A 22373-nucleotide genomic window follows, 5' to 3' on the forward strand; every position below is an offset into this window, starting at 1 on the left:
CCTGGCGGGCACTCAGAGACGCACAGCGAAACCCATAGAGAGAGACCCCTTTTTAAATTACCTGCAATGACGGCCTACGTATTAAGGTACGGGCGGGCGGGGGTGGTTGAGTGTGAGTGAGTTGGGTTTAACGCCGCTTTTAACAGTATTCCAGTTATATCATGGCGTGTCAGCTTAATGTGGGAGGAAAGCCCGAAGTGATGCAGGTCTCAGACGTTTACCACTTCGGTGAAACCCACGAGCACGGGTATGGTGCTGACAAACCTAGAAACATAATCGGGGCGAACCGGGATTCGAACCCACAATCATAGGTTTCTGGCGTGCTCAAGGGACGCAACTCTGCACAGCGAATCGCGGCGCTTTAGACGACTGGGCCACCCGTGCCCCCCTGGGGTGGTGGAAGTGTAATGGGGTTTAACGTCGCGTCCAAGATTATTGCACTTATATAGCATGTATATAGTGTGTGTGTGGCTGCTTATACTTGTCCGGACTGATGCTGATTTATAGTGCTAGCTCACTGAGATACCATGCGGCGAGTTTAACATGAATATCCCACTCAGACACAGTATACAGACCAGTCCTTGTTTTAGCCCCTTAATGCCGAGCGCCAGATAGGGTAACAACAAGTACCATTTTTTAACGTCATTTGGTATGACGCGGCCGGGGATCGAACACCGGGCCTTCCGCTCTCCGGGCGGACGCTCTACCACTAGACCACAGAGGCGGTCTACGGGACAAGGAACGTGTTTAATTTGGTGTTTAGATCTAAATAAATTTTTACAGAGAAGACTTGTAAAAAAAAGATTAATACCAGTTTGTTCGTTCTTTATTCATTCACAAAATGTTCATTACATTATGGATACACCTCAACAGATCCCACACAATTCAACTGAGATTTGCTTGCGGAGAACGGCATGAGGCGCCATTGCAAGCCACGAGGCGAGACATGGCATCCAGAAGCTGGGATCTCTCCTCGGGGTGAGACTTTGCGATGTTCATCAGCTCATAGTGGTCGCGGCTCAGATCATACATCTCCTCAAAACTCTGAAAGAAACGGTGACAGTTGGCATCAGAGCACAAATACAGGCTGTGTTAATATTAAACGTCAACGCAAAAGAATATCCAGACTCGAATATCTGCCAAGCAGATTTCATTGGGAGTAAATGGCAAAATAGTGGTGACAATTATATGAATGGAATAATATTAATATCAATAAAATGTGTGAGAATATGGTACGCTAAACACGGGATTGGGGTAAATGTTGTCAAATATGAATGTCCGAAACATTACCGCTATATGACAGTGAACTGTAGATGGAAAAAAGGACTAGAACGTAAGTGTTTAAAGACATGATTGGTTGCGATGACTTTTGTAATGAAATCGAAACCAAATGCTAATTTACACCATCTTCTTTAGTTTATTTAGATTGCAATTAGCCTAATATTATACGTCCCAAATTACGTATCTTATAAATTCATTATCATAAGTGTGTTCCGAAAGCATGAAAATACTTCGTACAAATATTATTTATTCATTTTTTTGTTACAAATCTTTAATTTTTGTTGTTGCTGTTTGTTGGATTTATTAAAACACTTTCAGACAACTGACGTTTTGCTGCTGTTAGAGCATGCTTACCCTTGGTGTCATCACTGATTTTCTGAGATCCATTCATAACAAATAATTTTCACTACTTTTTTTGTCTTTTACGCGCAATGGAATCTGTTCCGGCAGATAAACGAGACTGATTATTCTCTGGCGTTAACGTTTTGATTCATATTGAAATAGCAACATGATCCTGTCTAGGTTTTACCTCACTATCGGCGAACTGGCAGAATTTCATATTCTGTTCTCCGTCACTCCGTCTGATGCACGTGTAGGTGTTGTTCCAGGAGTCTTCACAGACGCAATGGGCCCACACGGGACAGTACTGAATAATAATAATTATAATAATAATTCACCGAAAGAAAGGTGATTTGGCTGATCCCAAAAACTTCCGCCCTGTAACTTGTCTGAATACACATTACAAACTATTCACAGGGTGTCTTACAGATCTTGTGTCATCATAAAGCGCTTCCAATGACATTATTCACATGGAGCAGAAAGGAGCCAGAGGCATGTTGGGGTTGCAAGGATCTATTGCCAGTTCAGAAAATGATCCTTGAAGAGGCTAAAGCTTACCAACGTGACCTCAATGCTTATGATTCTGTACCTCATGAATGGATTTTGAAGTCATTGGAATGTACTGACCTCCCCGAGCGACTACTTGTTTTAGTCTTTAATGAATTACTAGTCAACTCAACTTGAGATGTATTCGCAGGGGCAGGTGGTGACTTCGGAATCCATTTCTATGAGAAGAGGAATATTTCAGGGTGATTCTCTTAGTCCTTTGCTTTTCTGTTTGTCACAAAATCCTATAAGCCTTAATCCTTCCGGGACCTCCTCAGCACAGATCCCCAACACCCCTTAATCACCTCCTTTACATGGATGACCTTGAACTTATTACCAGAGGAGGATCTGTTAGTGCCACTAAAAAACAGATTCTCCTTGTCGAGCCCTTTTCTAATGATATTGGCATGTCCTTTGGACTCGACAAATGCAACATTCATCATCTGAAACGTGGCAAGGTAGAAGATGGAGGATCAGTCAGTTTACTTGATGCAGGTTAGAGACAAGCTCCAGAATGCCCATATCAAGGAAAGACTTTGGGCAGAGTACAAATGAAGACTTAGGAAAATCTGGAGTTCAGAGCTGAACGCTCGCAATAAAGTTAAAGCCACAAATACTTATGCTATACCCATCCTTTCATATTCGTTTAGTGCAGTTGATTGGACGTAACAGGAAATTCAGGGTATTGACACCTCACACGAAGAATCATGTTAGACAATACATCCCACCACCCACGCTCTTCCCTCAATCGCGTATATTTACCAATCATTATGGGAGGGCGTGGTTTGATAAACGTTGGGGCTCTTCATGATAGAATTGTATTGAGAACTTTTGCACACATTTATTTGTCTGATGATCCTCTTGTGAAACATGTCATGACCCATAATGTAAACAAGGCATTCCTCAGTTTTCTTAAACGAGCCAAGTATGTGGGACATACTCTCAATGTCAGTGTTGATTTTGTTGCTAGTTCTGTACTGCTGGACGGTACAGAAATGAGTGTCAACCAGGCGAAGTGCCATATCAAATCGGCCCAGACTCAGTTTTTCAAGGAAAGGCGACCACTGCATCGAGTTTATGTACAGTGTGTTGAGGAGATCAGCAACCCTGCAGAGTCCTTCACTTGGATGAAGTCAGTTGGCCTGAAAAGTGACACAGAAGGCTTTCTGTTTGCTGCTCAGGACCAGTCACTTCTAACTCGAAACCGTCAATGTAAGATTTTGCATCAAAATGTAAATATGAAATGTAAAGAATGTAATGAATTTAATGAGACTGTCCAACTCATTGTCAGTGGATGCCCAGCTTTGGCACCAACACTTGGCTTGGTATCTCAAGCGGCATAATGAAGTGGTTCGATCCTTTCATTACCGTCTTCGCAATGCTTGTGGTTTTGACACAGAGGTCCATCCATGGTACGACCCGGAATATGTAGAGGGCGTCATGGAAATTGATAAATACAAAATTCTTTGGAATAGGCCCGTATACAGCCTCAGACGTGTCCAGGCCAACAAATCTGATCTTGTCATTTTTTATAAATCCAATGAAATAATTTATATCATTGAATTTTCAGTCCATTTTGACACTAATGTGATTGACACAAGATTGATGAAAAACATGGCAAATGTGCGGACCTCGCTTTCGAAATGTCACGCTTGCATCCACAGTACCAAGTTGTCCTATTCCCCATTGTTCTAGGTGCCTTAGGTTTGGTACCTCCCAATCTGTTGACTGATATTGGGAGAGTACCTGGGTTTGCTCCATGGAATACAGCCCTTTTGACAATCTAGGTAATGCAGAATGCTTATGTGTTGGGGAGTCTTCACATTCTCCGAAAAGTTCTGGGTGGGTTTGACTAGGGAGCGTTTCTTGGGAGAAGTCCCATTCGCTTTTTGGGCTGCGTGTAGAGGGGGCAAGGGCCCTGAGCTGATGATGAGCCTAACCAGCCCTATTGTGTCAGGATAACCGAAACCCTCTTTGCTGCATTTTGTATTTTAATCTGTTCATCATTATTAAGATATGCTACCACAATTCCGACGTTGAGAAGTATGACACTACATCTGTACATATAGAAAGTGGCCGTATCTCTAGCTATTCGTCCAACCCGTCCAACCATTGTAAGCAAAGGTTAAACACACAAATGGAAATAATTGTTCATGTTTTAGGATATTTGCTCAATGAAAGTAAATGATTTCATGACATATTCTTACCTAAATGTGTAAACTTTTCAATAATGAAATAGATGAAACCCCTATGCAATTTGTTGAATAGCCTGTGACAGAGGTACTACGTTGACCGCAAAGAACTTTTGGTAGGAGATTGTATGTATAACACTGAACATTAAAGAAGAAAGCTGCAGATGTACTCATACCGCCATTCCTTGGTTCTCCCACTGCGAGCAGGAGAATATATTGGTGTTGGTCTCCCCTTGGTACTCAGTGAGAAACTCCGTCCTGAACGGCACCGAATCATCCCTGGTGTTGTGCAACACCGACGCCAAAGACTTCCCATCCATAGTGTCTGGAACATGACCACCTGCCAACTCCACAAATGTCGGGCCAAAGTCTATGTTGAGGACGTTTTCCTGAACATAGTGGATGTGTAAAAGGCTCTGTTATTGCGACAGTACTGATTTGGTTTAATCAAACAATTCTTATTCTTCAGGGGCGGTCGGGTTGCCTAGTGGTTAAAGCGTTCGCTCGTCACGCCGAAGAACCGGGTTCGATTCCCGACATGGGTACAATGTGTGAAGCCCATTTCTGGTGTCCCCCGCCGTGATGTTGCTGGAGTATTGCTACAGCGGCGTAAAATCATACTCACTCACTCACTTATTCTTCAAACATATAAATACAATTCAATGTCATTATTTTTTATTAATAATTTCATACAATTGTCCAAAATAAGAGTTCATATCCCTTCTTGTGCTGATGTAAACACCAGTTTAAAAAGCCATTACCGGAGATTTGACCTTAACTTTTATTGTTTTAGTACATTTGTTAAAAATAGCACAATTCTTTCTCAGGGACAGACACCATTGGTCGTATCAAACTAGTCCGCACCTAATTTCGGACTGGTTGTTACGTAAAATAACTAGATTTTGTGGTATACAACTAGTCCGTCTTGATTGTTACTAGTCTCTGACTAACGAACTAGTGGCCGTATCTATCCTGAATCTGCGACTTTGTTAGTTTTAAAGTCTGCTTTCCATATTCTACCACTTGGGCCTATTTTATACCTTTGACTTTCTCTTGTAAATCACGTTAGGTGTCGTAACCTATAAGTTCAGGTCATAATCATAGGTTAGAAAATCAGCTGGATTCACGCTACGATTGACATTTAAACATTTGAGTAATGGCTGGCCAATCAAGGGATGTTGATTTCTTGTTTGCGAGTATCTATTTACATACGACGCATGATACGTATACAAGTCACAATTATAATAACTGTACAATGTCCATCAAGACACTGGGCAATTGTGTTCAAAATTAGTTCCTCAGGTGGTGCATAATTTCATTCACACTTACACAAAGTTTCTTTTTATGAAAACGTGTCATGCGAACTACTATCAACATTACTCGCATATTTGTGGTGACGTACAAGTATTACACTGTTTCAACATAGTTAGGTTTGTTTGTGTGTAGGTTAACGCCGCACTCAGCAATATTCCATCTATATGACGGCGGTCTGTAAATAATCGAGTCTGGACCAGACAATCCAGTGAATGACATCATGAGCATTGATCCAGGCAATTTGGATACGATAACATGCATCAACCAAGTCAGCGAATCTGACCACCCGATCCCGTTAGTCGCCTCTTACGACAAGCATAGTCGCCTTTTACGGCAAGCATGGGTTGCTGAAGACCTTTTCTACTCCGGATCTTCACGGGCCTTTGATCTAGGAACATGCCTGCCTAAGTAACGGATAAAATACTCCGCCTTTCTTAATACCATGCAAAGGCATAGCACGTTTGCTCTTAAACTCATGAGGATATTTGGTATGTGGCAGTATATATTGTAACTTTTCTTTTGTAAGTATATTTCTAATAATTCTTAGTGGCAGCAAATTTGAGGCGTTCGTAAAATCTCGAGTTTTAGGGTAGTTTGCATATCTACCTCTCGGAGTAGCCTCCCTTAGTTGTTGCGATTCCAAACTACGTTTCACACCTTACCCTCCGCTGTGAGGAGTTGTTTGACAAGGGCGATACAAGGCATTTTACGATCTAACTTATGACGTATCTACTTGTTCAGTGGTACCTATCTGAAAGCGCCGACTTGTGTGCCTGTTTCAAACACTGTTTCCCGGATTCAAGAACGGTGCACCTGCCTCACTTAAAACACTCATGATTCATTCTGGACATTCGTGAGTGCACCCTTATTTCTTGCTGATGCTTCACATTTGACCCACTGTATTGTCTTCTGTGATTGTGAACCTATTTCTGTGTGTTTCAATGTGATTTGTTAATTATACATTGGTCTTGCGTGGTTATTTACTGATTTCTCAATTTAGTTCTATACGTTCTATTTATTGGTTAACCTTCAGACTGGGAAATCAACTTGTAACAATTTCCTCATAAAGTTAATGACATGCGCTTGGACTTGTCTACGAAAACCTGTAAGCAAATGGCAGTTTCTCACCTCGTTCTTTGACCCTGCTGCAACTCCGGGGCCTCGAACCAACAAGGGAACTCGGACATCGAACTCGTACAGGAGACGTTTGTCAGTCGGCATCGAGAACTGACCTAGGTGGGCAGTACACTGCTGTATAAGGTGAGGTGAGGTGAGGTGACGTGAAGTGGGGTATACGATTATTTCACTGTCATGTGTGTTTCACGTGATTCAAGTATCATCACTTTGGTGGCTATTAGTCAGGGTGAGTCTTGGATTGAGTCTTGGGAAAATATGTCAATGATATTTCACCTTGACGATCATTAACTAAAATCTAATGCACATTATGTTAGTTCCAAACAAATAACTTGCAGTTGGGCTCCATTTCTTAAATGGGCCATTGTCCCTTGAAGTTACCGTGTTAGAGTTGGTCTCCTGCTTATCGTAAGGGACGACTAACGGGATCAGATTAGTTCTTGCACTAAGACAGCTACATGGAATTGTCCCGGTTGATATAAGATACCATGCCTAGGTTTAACATGGATACTCCATTTAGAGCCGGCCAGTCCTTGTATTATCCCCTTAAATCCAAAAGCCAGGCAGGTTAACAACAATTACCCCCTTTTCGTACGACCTTCCGCTCTCCGGGCAGACGTTCTATCCACTACACCAGCAGTCAGAGGCGCAGGCGCTCAATTTTACTTAGAAACATATCTTCAGTAGTTATATATAATGTAAGAGTCAGTCGGAGATAAATTTTCAATCCTTGATACAATAGTGTTCTTTTATCAATTCGAATTGCTCATAATGAATGTCTTGTCGCGCTAAAATACCTTTCATAGTCATTTCTCTATTAAATTCCCAAGAACCACAGCGTTAGCCTATAACAGTTTTAATTCAAGCATACCTGTGTGGTAGCCGTTGTCGGAGGAGAAGAAGATAAAGGTGTTAGCGAGGAGTCCTTTAGCTTCCAGCGTGTTCACTAAATCTTCCACCATGTCATCAACCGAGAGGAGTGTCCGCCATCTTGAAATGCACAAATGTACATTAGGAAAGTGTGTGTGTGTGTGCGTGCGTGCGTGCGTGCGTGCGTGCGTGCGTGCGTGCGTGCGTGCGTGCGTGCGTGCGTGCGTGCGTGCGTGTGTGTGTGTGTGTGTGTGTGTGTGTGTGTGTGCGTGCGCGCGTGTGTGTGTGTGTGCTTGTACTGGTCCGGACATTTCCATGCTAACCCACTGAGATACCAGTTGAACATAGATACCCCACTCAGACACAGTATACTGGCCAGTCCTTTTAATCGCATGTATGTCGAGCGCTAGTCAGGGTAACAACAAGTACCATCTTTTAACGTATTTTGGTATGACGCGGCAGGGGATCGAACCACAGACCTTCCGATCTCCATGACGCTCTACCACGAGACCACGGAGGTGGCCTTGTCTGTTGATTTTTGCAGCAGTAAGCAATATAACTGGGGCTTGTAAATAATCTTTGGGTCTGGAATACCAAGCAGAAACATCTTCCCTCGCCATGGGAGAACGATGATACGCCATCTCTCGGAATACCCACAAATACGCAAAGAAACAATAACAGTGAAACATATATATAGATGAATCTGCAATTCAAGTGTGTGCACTTTATGCAAAAGGTCTAACTGGATCCCGTCAGGTTTGTTGAACTACCAAGAACAATTGTAAGGAACGTACCTTCTTCTGTACACGTCATCAACAAAGGCGATAGTGTCGTTGTCCATGGGCGTTATAGCTTGCTGAATAAGCCAGTGCTTTCCCTTAACATAAACAAAGATTAGACATAAAGTAAACTTATTCTTTTGCGTTAACATATTGTTATGTTTGTTGGAGGTCACCTGTTCAGTGTTGATTGATCCATAATATCCATGGATTTTGGGATCTGGAAGGGATAACAGAAAAGGTTCCAACGAAATATGCACACATATGAACGAGTTTGGCCATGGTGCAGACACATTTATTTGTTTGGACAACAACCTAGTGGCGTGACAAATTGAAATCAAGGTTTCCTGTATTGTTTGTTTGTATGTTTGTTATTTAACGCCTCACATAACATCTTTCCAGCTTTAAGCTGACGGCCTGTAAATAATCTGGTGTCTGGACCAGGCGAAAGAGTCATTGATATTATGAGTTACGACCAGCCTGGTCACGTTACCATCAAGCCGCGGAGATATAACGACAATATTGTTGACTGTGGGTATCAACAAGCCACAGTGATATAACGACAATGTTTTTGACTGTAGGTATCATCAAGCCACAGCGATATAACGACAATGTTGTTGACTGTGGGTATCAACAAGCCACAGCGATATAACGACAATATGGTTGACTGTGGGTATCGACAAGCCACAGTGATATAACGACAGCGTTGTTGACTGTCGGTATCAACAGGCCATAGTGATATAACGGCAATATTGTTGATTGTGGGTATCATCACGCCACAGCGATATAACGACAACATTGTTTATTGTGGGTATCATCACGCCACAGCGATATAACGACAATATTGTTGACTGTGGGTATCATCAAGCCACAGTAAGGTATGGTTATCATCAAGCCACAGCGACATAACGACAATGTTGTTGATTGTGGGTATCATCACGCCACAGCGATATAACGACAATATTGTTGACTGTGGGTATCAACAGGCCATAGTGATATAACGGCAATATGGTTGATTGTGGGTATCATCACGTCACATCGATATAACGGCAATATTGTTGACTGTGGGTATCATCAAGCCACAGTGATATAACGGCAATATTGTTGACTGTGGGTATCATCAAGCCACAGTGATATAACGGCAATATTGTTGAGTATGGTTATCATCAAGCCACAATGATATAACGATAATGTTGTTGACTGTGGGTATCAACACGCCACAGTGATATAACGACAATGTTGTTGACTGTGGGTATCAACACGCCACAGTGATATAACTAAAATCGTGTTGACTGTGGGTATGAACAAGCCACAGTGATATAACGACAATGTTGTTGACTGTGGGTATCAACAAGCAACAGTGATATAACTAGAATAGTGTTGACTTTGGGTATCATCAAGCTACGATGAAATAACGGCAATATTGTTGACTCTGGGTATCATCAAGCCACAGTGATATAACAGGGATAGTGTTGATAATGGGTATCACCAAGCCACAGTGATATGACTGCAACATTGTTGACCATTGGTACCAACAAAGCGCGGTGTTATAACTGGAAAATTGTTTACTTTGACTGAAATATCAAGATTCAATGTTTCTTGGTGTACATCCATACCTGGACCATTACCAGACGGGTGAATATGACACACTATTCTAAAACTACAAAGAAAGTTTTAGCTGAGGTGAAATAGGGTTTAACGTCGCGTTCAAGATTATTGCACTTACATAGCGACGCGCATGCACGTGTGTGTCTAAATAAATGTTTGTTGTAAGTGTTACCTTTCCGTGAGTATTGAAGGATCCAAACCGTGGAGCCTGTATGTCTGGGAAGTTGCTCTCATACTGTGGAGCCGGCTCCCAGGGGTCATGGCAGGCGGGAGTGGACAGCATCATGAAGAACGGGGAACTGTCATTTGTCTTGTCTCCCAGGAACTCCTTGGCGCGTTTATGCTTTAAATCAAACATACACCTGCATCAAATAAAATAGCTTTACTATTCCTTTTTGAAAAATCTTTTAGGATATCGGTGATATCCTGGTTTTGAAATACAATGTTAACTTGGGGAAATATAATTTTAAATCTTGCTTGACAAACACAGAATGGCCCACAACGTACACTTTCTGTTTGTTTTCTTTCTCTCTTTGTTGTTAAACGTCGCACACAGCAATATTGCAGCTATATGACGGCGGTCTGTAAATATTTGAGTCTTGACCATACAATCCACTGATTGATATCATGGGCAGCGCTCCACCCCGCCAGGGTACGACGACACGAAGTCACCGAGCCCGATCACACGATCAATTAATTCGCCTCTTAAGACCAGAATATGTTGCAAGGTACCACAGGGTTGTTCAACTTACAATGACGTCTGTTAAATAATCACTGGTATAGTCATGACCATGGGTTTCTGCTGTTCCATTGACAGAAAGTGTGTAGTTGTAATACACCGAGTTGCCCACCTACAAATAGAAACAAACAGAGAAGGGTTAGGCCGAAAATATAGTATTATGTTTCTGCTTCCCGCTCGCTTCGGGCTTTTGTTATGTTGCTTATTTGTAACCAAGAAAGTAAAAGAACCTGCATTCCCCAAACGGATGTGAAGATGCCTTTTTTTGGCTTGTCGAATACAGTTTAGACATAATTCTGTGTATGAAGGACACAGGGTTATGGTGCCAGGGTGGAGGAAATCCAGGCTTGTAAAGTAAAACCAGTAGTAGTGGAATCAGATAATCTAGGATTCAAACCCATGTTCATACGATTATTGCACGCAAAAGGGACGCAACTCAGCAAAACATTTTGCGGTGCCTCAGACAACATTGATATCGACATTGAAGATTGATTACGTCATATGTGAGGAGAAAAATATTACTTTATGTTATTAGCAACGTCCAGAGCACGACATATGACTGTGTTAATTATATCCAGTGTTGGCTGATTATTACTAGTTTATTAGTATTAGTATATATTATTAGTTTGGGGGCACAGATGGCCCAGGCGTCTAAATGTTGCGTCCATTGGGCACGCCAGAACCCTGAAGTAGGATCATGGGTTTTAGTTCCGGTTCGTCCCGATTATGTTTCTAGGTTTGTCAGCACCATACCCGTGCTCGTGAGTTTCACCAAAGTGGTAAACGTCTAAGACATGCATCACGTCGGGCTTTCCTCCCAAATTAAGCTGACACGTTGTGACATAACTGTAAAAACCTTCAAAACGGCGTTAAACCCATCTCACTCTCTCACTTTAAATGTATTTACATACATGAAACGGTGACAGTATATTCACTTACCAGCCCGACCCAGGAGCTCCAACCTGGGGGGACGTGTCCGACACCCCCTACTGTATCCATGCCATACTGTCAGAGACAAACACAGATGTGGGACATTACTATCTGCATCAGGAACATTATCGTATTATAGCATCGTGTCCGAGGATACAATTTGTTCGATATTGTTAAAAACAATGGAAGAGAAAGTTATCATTGGTACAGAATGTCCATTTGTACACATGTGAAACCCCTACCGTTTCTGTTGATTTGTCCGGAGTAATAAGTATACGGAGTAATGAATCATGGGTATGCTCTAATATCGCTTTAATTTCATATAGACGTCCCAAACAGTAATTGCCCGGCATAGGGCAATCAGGATTAACGGGCCCCGTATTTCACTGTATAGATGTTTCTATTGGCAATCGTTCGGCAGGACCAACAGGGTTTTACTGTATGGCAGCGATGCCAGTTACATGTTCTGGAAAAGAATTTCCACCCACATCAAATTGAAAACCGTGATGAAACTAGAGTCGTGTTTCAGCGGCGTAAAACACAACTCTCGCATTATGAAAATGAAACCTCTTTCCGTAAACAGAGATATTAAGAGTTGATTATGTACCTCAAAAGTATAATAACCATTTGCTTTGGTGACCGCAAAGTTAAGGAAACATACAGTTGTCTAAACGACGTTCGCTTGTCTCGTACAACGGATATCTAACGGCGGATAATTATGTTGTCGTTTATTATCCAGACTTTGCGATAGCGAGAGATCAGTGTAGTAGATACAGTAGTAACCTGATTGAGATATTTCCCAGCAAAGAATGTATCATATCCTTGTGTCTGGAGATGAAACGGAAACGCCTTATGTTCTTCTGTCTGCTGCCAAGCAGTGTTGCTGCAGCCGCCATCGACTGTGTTGTTCAACGTCCGGTGATTATGCTGATACTTCCCCGTGAAAATACTGGCACGGCTTGGGCAGCAAATCGGTGTTGTGACAAACTGCAATCAAGATTTCTGTAGATTTTGCTTATTTGTTGTTTAACGCCGCATTCAACAATATACAAGGTATATGACGACTGCAATGAGCATCTATAGGCCCAATTAGGATACGATGACACGCAATTAATGACGTCATCGAGCCTGACCATCCGCGATCCATTTAGTCGCCTCTTACGACAAGCAAGAGGGGGGACCTGGGTTAAATTGTTTTAATAAATTTACAGAACAATGTCAAGGGTAGCATTATCTTTAACATGCTCATAATGAACATTAAAATTTTATTTGCCCGAATAGAGTGTTATCAACATCACTTATGACATAAACATATACTGTAAAGGTTACCCAAAGCTTCTGCATACTATAGATACTGACGTTCTGAATGAAGCATTTATTTCATCTTCAAAATGATTACTTTCTATGTATCGTTGAACTTATTTTTCGTGCTGTTGGTGAATGCAGAGATGATATAACTGCGGTTACATGTACAAGTACAAGTGTTGAAAAAACATGCCCGAGCAGAAATAGTACTGTACACGGGCGTCGTGCAATGATAATATAAAAGTCATGTACCAGACAAAGTCAGACAACGCTGAACTATAAAATGTGATGTCAATAATGCTGACTATCAATAATAATAAGCACTCTTCAATTATTGGAGGAAATAAAGAATGTCTGTCTAACACCCTAACGCCACGTACCATATTTAGGAAAGTGATACCATTATCACCGATGAGTCGTTTTGTTTTCTCGAGTGGTGTCTGAAAGATGCCCAAACATTTTTTATTTAATACCATCTAATATCATTGTATCTCATCGAACGATGCAGACAGGTCCTTGACCAACAGTGATGCCATGATCAAGTTATTAATGCGACCTTAACACAAGCACTCGCATGTATGCCATTTCAGGTTTATATTAAGAAACAACCCTTTCATCTATATTGGAGCATGACTCATATTTTAATTACAAACATCGGCAAAAAAAACAACAACCTGAGAGCAAAATAGTCGTGTTTTACAATTATGTTATTGATGCGAATTGCAAATAGTCAGTCGACCACAATGTGTCTGTTTTTGTAACTCTCAAAATATTACGGTTCCTATTCATCGAAATTCTCTAATGAGGTCACAGAGTTTTCACCAACTCATTTTTGTCTAAAAGCGAAAATTTAAACTCAAGGCTTTATAAATCGGAAATGCTCGTGTGTTTGAGGTTGTTAAACCCATATTGATAAGAATTTGTCAAATCATGTTCGCTACTGCTGTGCCTTCAGTACATATTTCAAGTACACTACAACTACTCACCATGCCACCAATCTCGGTGTCTAGATCATCCGTCAGGATAAACACGATATTTGGAGTTTGAGCTGAGCAATACACGGATACCACAAGAAGCAGAAATATAGCTGCAGTTAGTTTCATTGTTGCAAGTTTTGCTGGGAAATCTGCCTGTCCAAAAAACGACCCAGATGTGATCTAGTTTATTGTAATCTTATCAGAATCACGCAGTCGTGACTAGCTAGTTTAGGGACTCTTGTTTCTGAATATTACTCACACATGTGTGTAGACTATAGTGTTGTCACCTGCAGTATCAATCTGACTGTGATGCGGTGACTGTAATTATATATAGAGGATATTATTTAAGTGTTCATGCCATACTATGTTTACGATACGAGTATGTATTGACATATAATGTTCTATTTATTACCGAAGATGTTGTCGACATACAGAGACGAATTTTAGTGTTTTACCTATTCGGACAGCAAGTCGCAACAGCGGAAAAAACACTTGGTCGAATGACGTCAACAATCTTCAGCTATGACGTCGTTTCTAGTGTGACGTCATTCTGACCTCACGTCACAATAAGATTAAAATGGCGTCAACAATGCCGTCCGGATGACGGAAACAATACACTGTTGTCTCGTGACCTGATATTACCAAAGGGTACATGCGATTTTTATGAACCCCCAGATGCGATCCCTGGTGCGGTATTCATAAAAATTCTCAGAATTTTCTGAAGAATACTCTTAACTCGCTAAAACAATTCTTAGCCAAGAGCTACACTTAGGAGTGTAATCATAATGACTCTGAGAGTGACTTTTAGCCAAGAGTAAAGTGAAACTCTGAGAGTAACTTTTAGTTCGGACGTTGGTCGTAACCAGGTAAATTCCTGTGCTATATTTAGATTTGCGAGTACATTTCAGTTTGAGAGGCATGATTTTATATCGCGTGACTGTGACGTGATGTCAACACGCAGACGTGCATCTGAGGTGTCCACACTTCGCGCGAACAACTTGGCGTGGCTTGTTTGTTGTAGGCATTTGTATGGCCTAGACATATTTGGATAGACTTAGCTCACTACCATTTTAGTAGTATAATAATACTTGCATTTAAGGTGAGCTGAAGTAAAACCCCAAATGCATGTATTACTACTACCAAGAAAGCTGCAGTCGAAAGTGATGCAAGGTCTTAGATATTTAACACTTTGGTGAAACCCATGAACGTGAGTACGGTGCTGCCAAACCAAAAATTAGGACGCACCTGGGATTCAAACCAATGATCTTAGGATTCTGGCACGCCCAAGGGACGCAACTCTGCACAATGGGTTTCGGCACCTAAGATGACTGGGTCACCCGCGCCCCGGAAAATAAGGTGGTGGCGATTGTCGATAATCTTCTGTCTAGTCACCGTCACTCAAGAAGGATTAACCCCTCAACACTTTTAAACATTGACAAGTGTTTATTGTGTTTCCATAATTGGTAATTGGCTATTCGTGACCACTCGTGTCTTCACGGAAGAAGCCGAATGCGGGTTACGGAAAGCGACGAGTGGCGACAAATGTTAATTATCATGACGTGAAGCATGGTCACTACTTCATTCACGCCAACGCGCACCAACAGGAGAGAGTGAGTTATTATTAAAAAAATATGCGTTTTACGGTTTCATTAAACGAAGGAGTAAATAGAGTTTTATGCTGGGGCTTGCTACACCACGACATCCTGTGGCGGGCGAACCAGTGATTGACAACATGAACAAGTTAGACATACACAGCCAGTATACTCAATTGTAGATATTGTTCATACGTGGACCTGGACCCCGAAGGCGGAATGCACCCCGACCAAATTTAAATAACAGATTTGGACCTTTATATGTAATCGGGTATTTGAAAAGGAAACGAAATAAGACGTTATTATTAACTCACTCGGTGATACGTTTTCAAACCAGTTGTCTGAATACTAAACTTTTCGTGAAAGAATATCCGCGCTTTTGAACAGTTTCATGTGTGAACATTCCAACACGACAACCGTAGGTTTAATTACCTCATTCCATCACGTGGTCTTTGCATTCAGACGAGGTTATATCTTAAATTGCCATACACGATTCAGGTCATCAACAGGTACCTCCTCGCACGTTTCCGTGACTAAGCATCCCAATGCTGATCACGTTATCAACGCGAGATTTCCATCAGGCATTTACTGGTTCCTGGGTTGTGAAACACCCGTCATCTGTATAAGGACGTTGACCCTTTAATGTGAATGGTAAGTACAATAGGGAATTAAATACGTGATATTTATGTAAGCATTTTGAAAACATTCTAAGGATGTAAAATACACATTAAACGTTATTTGTAATAAAATGTTCATACACGCACGATGTTACGTCATCGCGAGATACCGTGGTAAGGAATTCTACCACTGATGCCATGATCAAGTTATTAATGCGACCTTAACAAAAGCACTCGCATGTATGCCATTTCAGGTTTATATCAATAAATAACCCTGTCATCTATATTGGAGCTTAAGTTTGACTTTGAGTGAGATCAGTGAGCACAGACGTGATTTTGCACTTTATTTATGATAATAATTAGCAGTTCTATTTGACTGAGACCAAAAGAAGTACAAAGATGGCACTTCTTATCTTGCCTGGCGCTCGGCATTAAGGAGATAAACATGGACTGGTTGGATCCGAGTCAGTACACTGTGTCTGAGGGTATTCTCCCAACACCCCTACGTCCCATAGACCCTTCAGCTCATAACAAAGAAGTTCACAATTGAGTGCACAGCTTATCTCCTGCTTGTTACCTTGTTGATTAAATGGATTAACCCAAACAGAGAACAAAGCAGTTTGGAGAGAATAATTTATTGAGGTACATTAATAACAAAATATAGACCAATATATGACAGGCACATCTTTTTAAACAAAGATCCAACCTATATGGAGCACATTGAAACCATTTTAATGAAGTCACTATCACTATCACTAAGTTTGATCAGATGGCCTACAGCATCCACGAATTGGATGGGTGTCTTTAGTCCCTGGTTGAATTGTTTCTTCAATCGACACAGACGATTTTCTACCTCGCGGTTTATTTGTTTTCCGCTCCGGGGAAAGTCAATCTGTTTTGAACGCAACGTCGAAACCCATTTCACCTTATTGTATATTGTGACATTCCCAACAAGTTTGTCTGGCTAGGATGGGTTATCATTACCAAGCGAGTTAGGACAAAGACGAGCATTAAAAAACATACAAATCACTGTTATAAATTTAACATTACACTTCATGACGTTGCCGAAAATGTACCACTTTGCTGATTCTGTTTATCTGCACGATCTCAAGTCTGAATGTTGATTAACGCGACAGTCAGCATTAATCAACTTCACAACTGATGCCTTGTAAACAACCGCGTTTACAAGTATATTATCATACAATGTATGTTTATCACGATGTTCAGTTATATATTGTAGTAAAATGGCATTCCGTTTTCCGTTTCTGTACACGGGTAAACACATTTCAGTAGAACCTTGGATTTTACCATTAGAAATATATTCACCGATTTCCCTAAAGTATATAGATTTGTTTTTGTTTTTAATAGAGAATCTCACCCTCGTGTCTTTTGATATCAAATATATCAACTTGAGTTGATTAATGTGGAAACAGTCCGAGGCTTGCCGAGGAGTTTTTCTACTTTTATCAACGAGTGTTGATATATTTGATATCAAAAGACACGAGGGTGAGATTTTATTTATCATCCAACATCATTCTTCCAACTTTTTCAGTTTGTAGACAGTAATAAGCAGTGTCCTAAGTGGAAAAAGTACTGCTAAGAGCTTCAGTAGCAGAGGCTTTAGTGATGTCATTTGATTGTGACGTCATGGTAACAATGGCATCACAATGGTCTGCAAAGCATTGTGATGCAATTTCATTGCAGCGATATCTACAATATAGATATCGCTGATCTTACCCAAGCGATATCTCCTGCGGGAACCATTTTTGGATGATAAATATTGTTCCCTGAATTGCAAAGTGCGACAGTACTCAGTGAAGACATATTTCAAATTGCAATAGCATGACACAATAAAAGTGAAAACAATTGTAAAGAATGTGAACAAACGGTGGCATATTTCAAGCTTAAGGTTGAATCACACAATCAGAATCAAACATAGCATTTATCATCAAAGATCTAAGAATCAAAGGTTGAGAATAAAAGTGGCCAAGTAAGTATATCTATTTTCGGTTCAGGTTGTCAGGGTCGCTGACTTGATTGATGTATGTTATCGTATCCCAATTGCGTAGATCGATGATCATTATATCAATCAATGAAATATCTGGTCCAGACTCGATTATTTAAAGACCGCCATCATATAGCTGGAATATAGCTGAGTGCGGCGTTAAACAACAAACAAACACACAAAGGTACAAACACTGTTATCTACGAGATTCGTTGATTGTCCCTTCTTTGTGTAGATCATTCTATGAATAAATCTGTATCGAAAATCTAAAAGTTCTTCCATCCTTGAGTTTATCTCTATTGACAGTAATATCATTTTTCAATTAAAGTCACAATCCAATATTGATTGACATTTTCCGCAAACATTCAGATTATGTTCATTTGATATTAATTTATCAAAGAATGACAAATATTTGTTTTTAATATGAAAGGTTCAGCGTTTTATCCAAGTGGGGATCCCGGGTAGGATGAGGTTCCCAGTACTCTATAGTTGTTGAAGTAGGAGACTAAATTATTTACACGCTGCTATGATATGGTTAGACTATTGCGGAGTGCAGCGTGAAACAGCTAGCAAACAGAGTGTACTGTATGATTTCAGTAAGCACAGCTGTGCCTCGACCAGATATTAACGTATCTGAAAATGTCAGACACTCGTCACGTGACATAATTCCATAATGATGCTCATTAGATTATGTTCAGAAAGGACGTACATTCCAGTGCTGTATCCCCATCCGAATGACCTAGTACATACTAGTACACCCTAATGCTCCTTGGTATATACGTGTGTTAACCTGCATACGTTAGTCACGATATGCATATATTCGTATATGTTGGGATTCGGTGTGCGGTTCAGGCTACAACTCGACACTTTGTTTTGGTCGAAACAAAATATAACAAGCTGCTCTGGTTTGTTTATTGCGCGAGAACATGTTTACTTCATAAACAAATGCAATAAATATTATTTATTTATATAGCGCCGAGTTACAGCTTGGATGCTCACAGGCGCGTATTTCGATACTACTCAAAGTTTGCTAAGTGTCAAGTTTTGATAATATCAAACACTCATCCAACAAATGCTCCAGTGATGTTCTCTTCACGTAGCTAGTCCTCTGTTTCTTGTCATTCGAAACTGATGTAGGGGACAGGTCAAAAGGGTCACAGGTTGAAAGGGCCACGGACACCATAATCAAAAAGGTCACAAATCCTGGTCAAAAGAACACATTAAAATCTATAGTGAGTGAGTGAGTGAGGTTTTACGCCGCTTTTAGCAATATTCCAGCAATATCACGGCGGGGGACACCAGAAATGGGCTTCACACATTGTACCCATGTCGGGAATCGAACCCGGGTCTTCGGCGTGACGATTAAAATCTATAAATAACTGTCATAAATAGTGTTAGTTTTTAATAACTTCTTTGAGAGTCATGACGAAAGCTTCCGGTGCCCATAATCATCCACCGGTATCAAGGTATAATGTAATGTAATGTAATATAATATAATGGATCCTAAATGTTCTTATTTTATGATGTTCTATATTGACGTTTCCGAGGTTCGGGAGACCCAAGAAGTATTAAAGACCAATGACATTACAAATGTAAAATGTATTAAAATTAATGTTTATTATGGTATTTCAGAGCATTCTTCAATAAAAATGAAAAAAAATGTAACCAGTGAATATGTGTTTGTGGCCCCTTTGATTATAACCCTATAATGTATGCTTATCCATTGCTGTCCTTGAATCTCAGTCTACGAGAAATCGGCTAACTACGTGTGTGAACAAGGAGCCCAGTAGTGGGTCTGTTGTGGCGAAATTAATCAATTTTTCCATTTGATTTTCCAGGTTTGCGCACATTAGTTCGGCAAAATGTCCATCATCCGGGTACCCGACAAGGGAGGCAACTGTATTAGTTTTCGTGACATCGATGGGTATTGGTTACCTACCCCTTTCCAGGAAGATGTATTTAGAGGATGTCACAAACTGCACATTCGAGAAGATGATGTAATTATCATAAACTGGATGAGATCAGGTTAGAAAATATGTTTATGAATATATCCAATGAACCAGTGACAATTGTCATTTCGGACAAACACTTAACTTATTCATGTGTATAGCTTCACAGGCCAGTAACCACCTCCGTGCTACATTGGATAGAGCGTCTGCCCGATGGTTCTATACCTCGGCCGCGTCATACCTTAGTGCGGTAAAAGATAGTACTTGTAGGTTGATGCTCAGCATTAAGGGGATAAAACAAGGACTGGAGTCAGCATAATGTGTCTGAGCGTAATATCCATGTTAAACTGCGGCATGGTATCTCCTTGGCCTGAAACTGTAAAACCAGGCTTGTACAAGGAGCCACAAACACACGAGCAGGCGCGTCAACAGACAACTGCGGTGATATATTTGATACCGGTATCATTGTTGTGTTATGGACCTTACGTTTGCATTGTTTGAGGTTTTAGATAAGTTTTGGGTCAAATCCAATTTTCAAGTGTTTTCAATCTTTTGTTTATCAGTTTATAAGTGCAATAATCTTGTACTCGAGGTTTAATTAAACCCTATTTCATTTCTCCTCCCCTCAGCTCACCTCACCGGATAGGACAGTATTCCATGCATTGCTCTTCATATCGAAGATCCTTTTTCGAATCCCGACATGGGTACAATGCGAATGTATGCTAATACGGGAGTTTAAGCCTACTTACTCTGTATTAATCCCCTGCTATTTCAACCCATGGAAATATTTCAGCAATGGCAAAATGAAAACAATATGTGAAAGAAGAAAGAAGGTCGTCAAAATAAGGGCAGCCAAGTGAGTGTGTGAGGTTGGTTTACCACCTCCTTGAACAGTATTTCAGTTAATTGAAGGAGCAAAGAAAGCCAAAACAGGTGCAGGGCCCACTTGCACAAAACGATCTTAGCGCTAAGATTGCTTTGTGCAAGTGGGCCCAGGTCGTGAACATTTACCGCTTTGATGACCTACACAAGCACTGGTGTCTGATAGATCGAGTAGGACAAATATGATTTTCGAATCCACGATCATCGGATTCTGAAGTGGCGCAGCTCTGGACAGCGAATTCCGGCGCCTTCAGTGTTGCTATGCAATATGTTGTGTAGTGGCTCAGAACATCGAACGTTTCATCTCTATATTTTGATCATTATCAAGTTTCGACCTTTAAACTTTTATTATTTTTTCTCATGTGTGTATTGTTCTTGTTGGCTAGTATGCTTAATGTGGGGCGATGGGTAGCTTAGTGTAAAGCGTTCGCTTGTCACGCGGAAGCCCCAGGTTCGTTCCCCACATATATACATGTGTGTGAAGGCCACTTCTGGTGTCCCCGTCGTCATATTGCTGGAATATTTCTAAAGGCGGCGTAAAACCCAACTAACTCACTCACTTTGCTTTTAGTGACCCTGGTTGGTTTTTTTCAGGTACCCACTGGCTTTTTGAACTGGTCAGCATGTTACTCAATAACAATGACGTCACAATTCAAAAGAAGAAGGAAGATAACATGATCGAGTTCTCTGATATCCCCACTCTAGAAGCAATACCATCTCCGCGGGTGCTAAACACGCACCTGCAGTCTCAGGTGCTACCGGAAGCTCTCAAAACAGGGGCATGCCGGGTAATCTATCTTATCAGAGATCCTAAAGATGTTGCCGTGTCTTGGTACAATATGCATACCTCATACAGTCACTATGACTACATGGGACAATGGCAGGATTGGCTTCCAATGTTTCTAGAAGGAAAAGGTACAGTTAACTTTATCATGGCAATGATGAATGTTTGCGTTAACTGTTTAGTCATAGATATCATCACATACGTCGGCCATATATGCATTGCTTTTAGGTTATTTTCATGAGGTATTTTCATTTAATTTGAATTATATAATATGTAATGTCCTTATTTTTAGCTTCTATTTAAGTGTCTCTAAACTTTCAAAGGACAAAACTCTTTTTGACATTGCTATATTTCAATGTTGGGGAGATCTATCTAAGAAAGTGTTATGAAAGTTGTCAGAACGTTCATCTTGCATGTTTTGGACTTATCTAAGTAGCATTTTACATAAAATGATTGTTAACCAAATTCATCCCTCATTCAATGAATGTTTTATTTGAGAAACAGACTGACCACATGTGATGCTTATGGAC

General features: G+C 40.7%; 2 protein-coding genes across 2 annotated transcripts in view; one reads left to right on the top strand and one right to left on the bottom strand.

Moving 5' to 3' along the window:
• Window positions 1–808: 808 nt before the first annotated feature.
• LOC124117782 (N-acetylglucosamine-6-sulfatase-like) lies at window positions 809–14208 on the bottom strand. Its single transcript, XM_046479793.2, has 12 exons — window positions 14024–14208; window positions 13418–13477; window positions 12516–12719; window positions 11742–11807; window positions 10816–10914; window positions 10236–10406; window positions 8471–8553; window positions 7678–7796; window positions 6801–6904; window positions 4535–4747; window positions 1811–1927; window positions 809–1044 (listed from the first exon to the last, which is right to left on the bottom strand). The coding sequence occupies exons 1-12, from the start codon at window positions 14138–14140 to the stop codon at window positions 886–888; spliced, it is 1512 nt and encodes a 503-aa protein (XP_046335749.2). The 5' UTR covers window positions 14141–14208; the 3' UTR covers window positions 809–885.
• Window positions 14209–16135: 1927 nt separating this feature from the next.
• The window catches only part of LOC124117788 (sulfotransferase 1B1-like), a 10612-nt gene continuing 4374 nt past the window's right edge, over window positions 16136–22373 (top strand). Inside the window, exons 1-3 of the mRNA XM_046479798.2 lie at window positions 16136–16257; window positions 20067–20253; window positions 21654–21974. Of these exons, the coding sequence (XP_046335754.2) occupies window positions 20091–20253; window positions 21654–21974 (484 nt within the window). The 5' untranslated portion in view covers window positions 16136–16257; window positions 20067–20090. The remainder of the gene's footprint in view (window positions 16258–20066; window positions 20254–21653; window positions 21975–22373) is intronic.

The sequence above is a fragment of the Haliotis rufescens genome, unplaced genomic scaffold, assembly GCF_023055435.1.
Source record: "Haliotis rufescens isolate VD_foot unplaced genomic scaffold, xgHalRufe1.0.p SCAF_6, whole genome shotgun sequence".
NCBI lineage: Eukaryota > Metazoa > Mollusca > Gastropoda > Lepetellida > Haliotidae > Haliotis > Haliotis rufescens.

Coding starts and splice junctions, on each gene's coding strand:
- LOC124117782 (XM_046479793.2), bottom strand. CDS start 14,140: ATGAAACTAACTGCAGCTATATTTCTGCTTCTTGTGGTATCCGTGTAT. Junction 11,808..12,515: donor CTGGGAAATATCTCAATCAG/GTTACTACTGTA, acceptor TGTCTCTGACAG/TATGGCATGGATACAGTAGG. Junction 6,905..7,677: donor CGACAACGGCTACCACACAG/GTATGCTTGAAT, acceptor CTGCCCACCTAG/GTCAGTTCTCGATGCCGACT.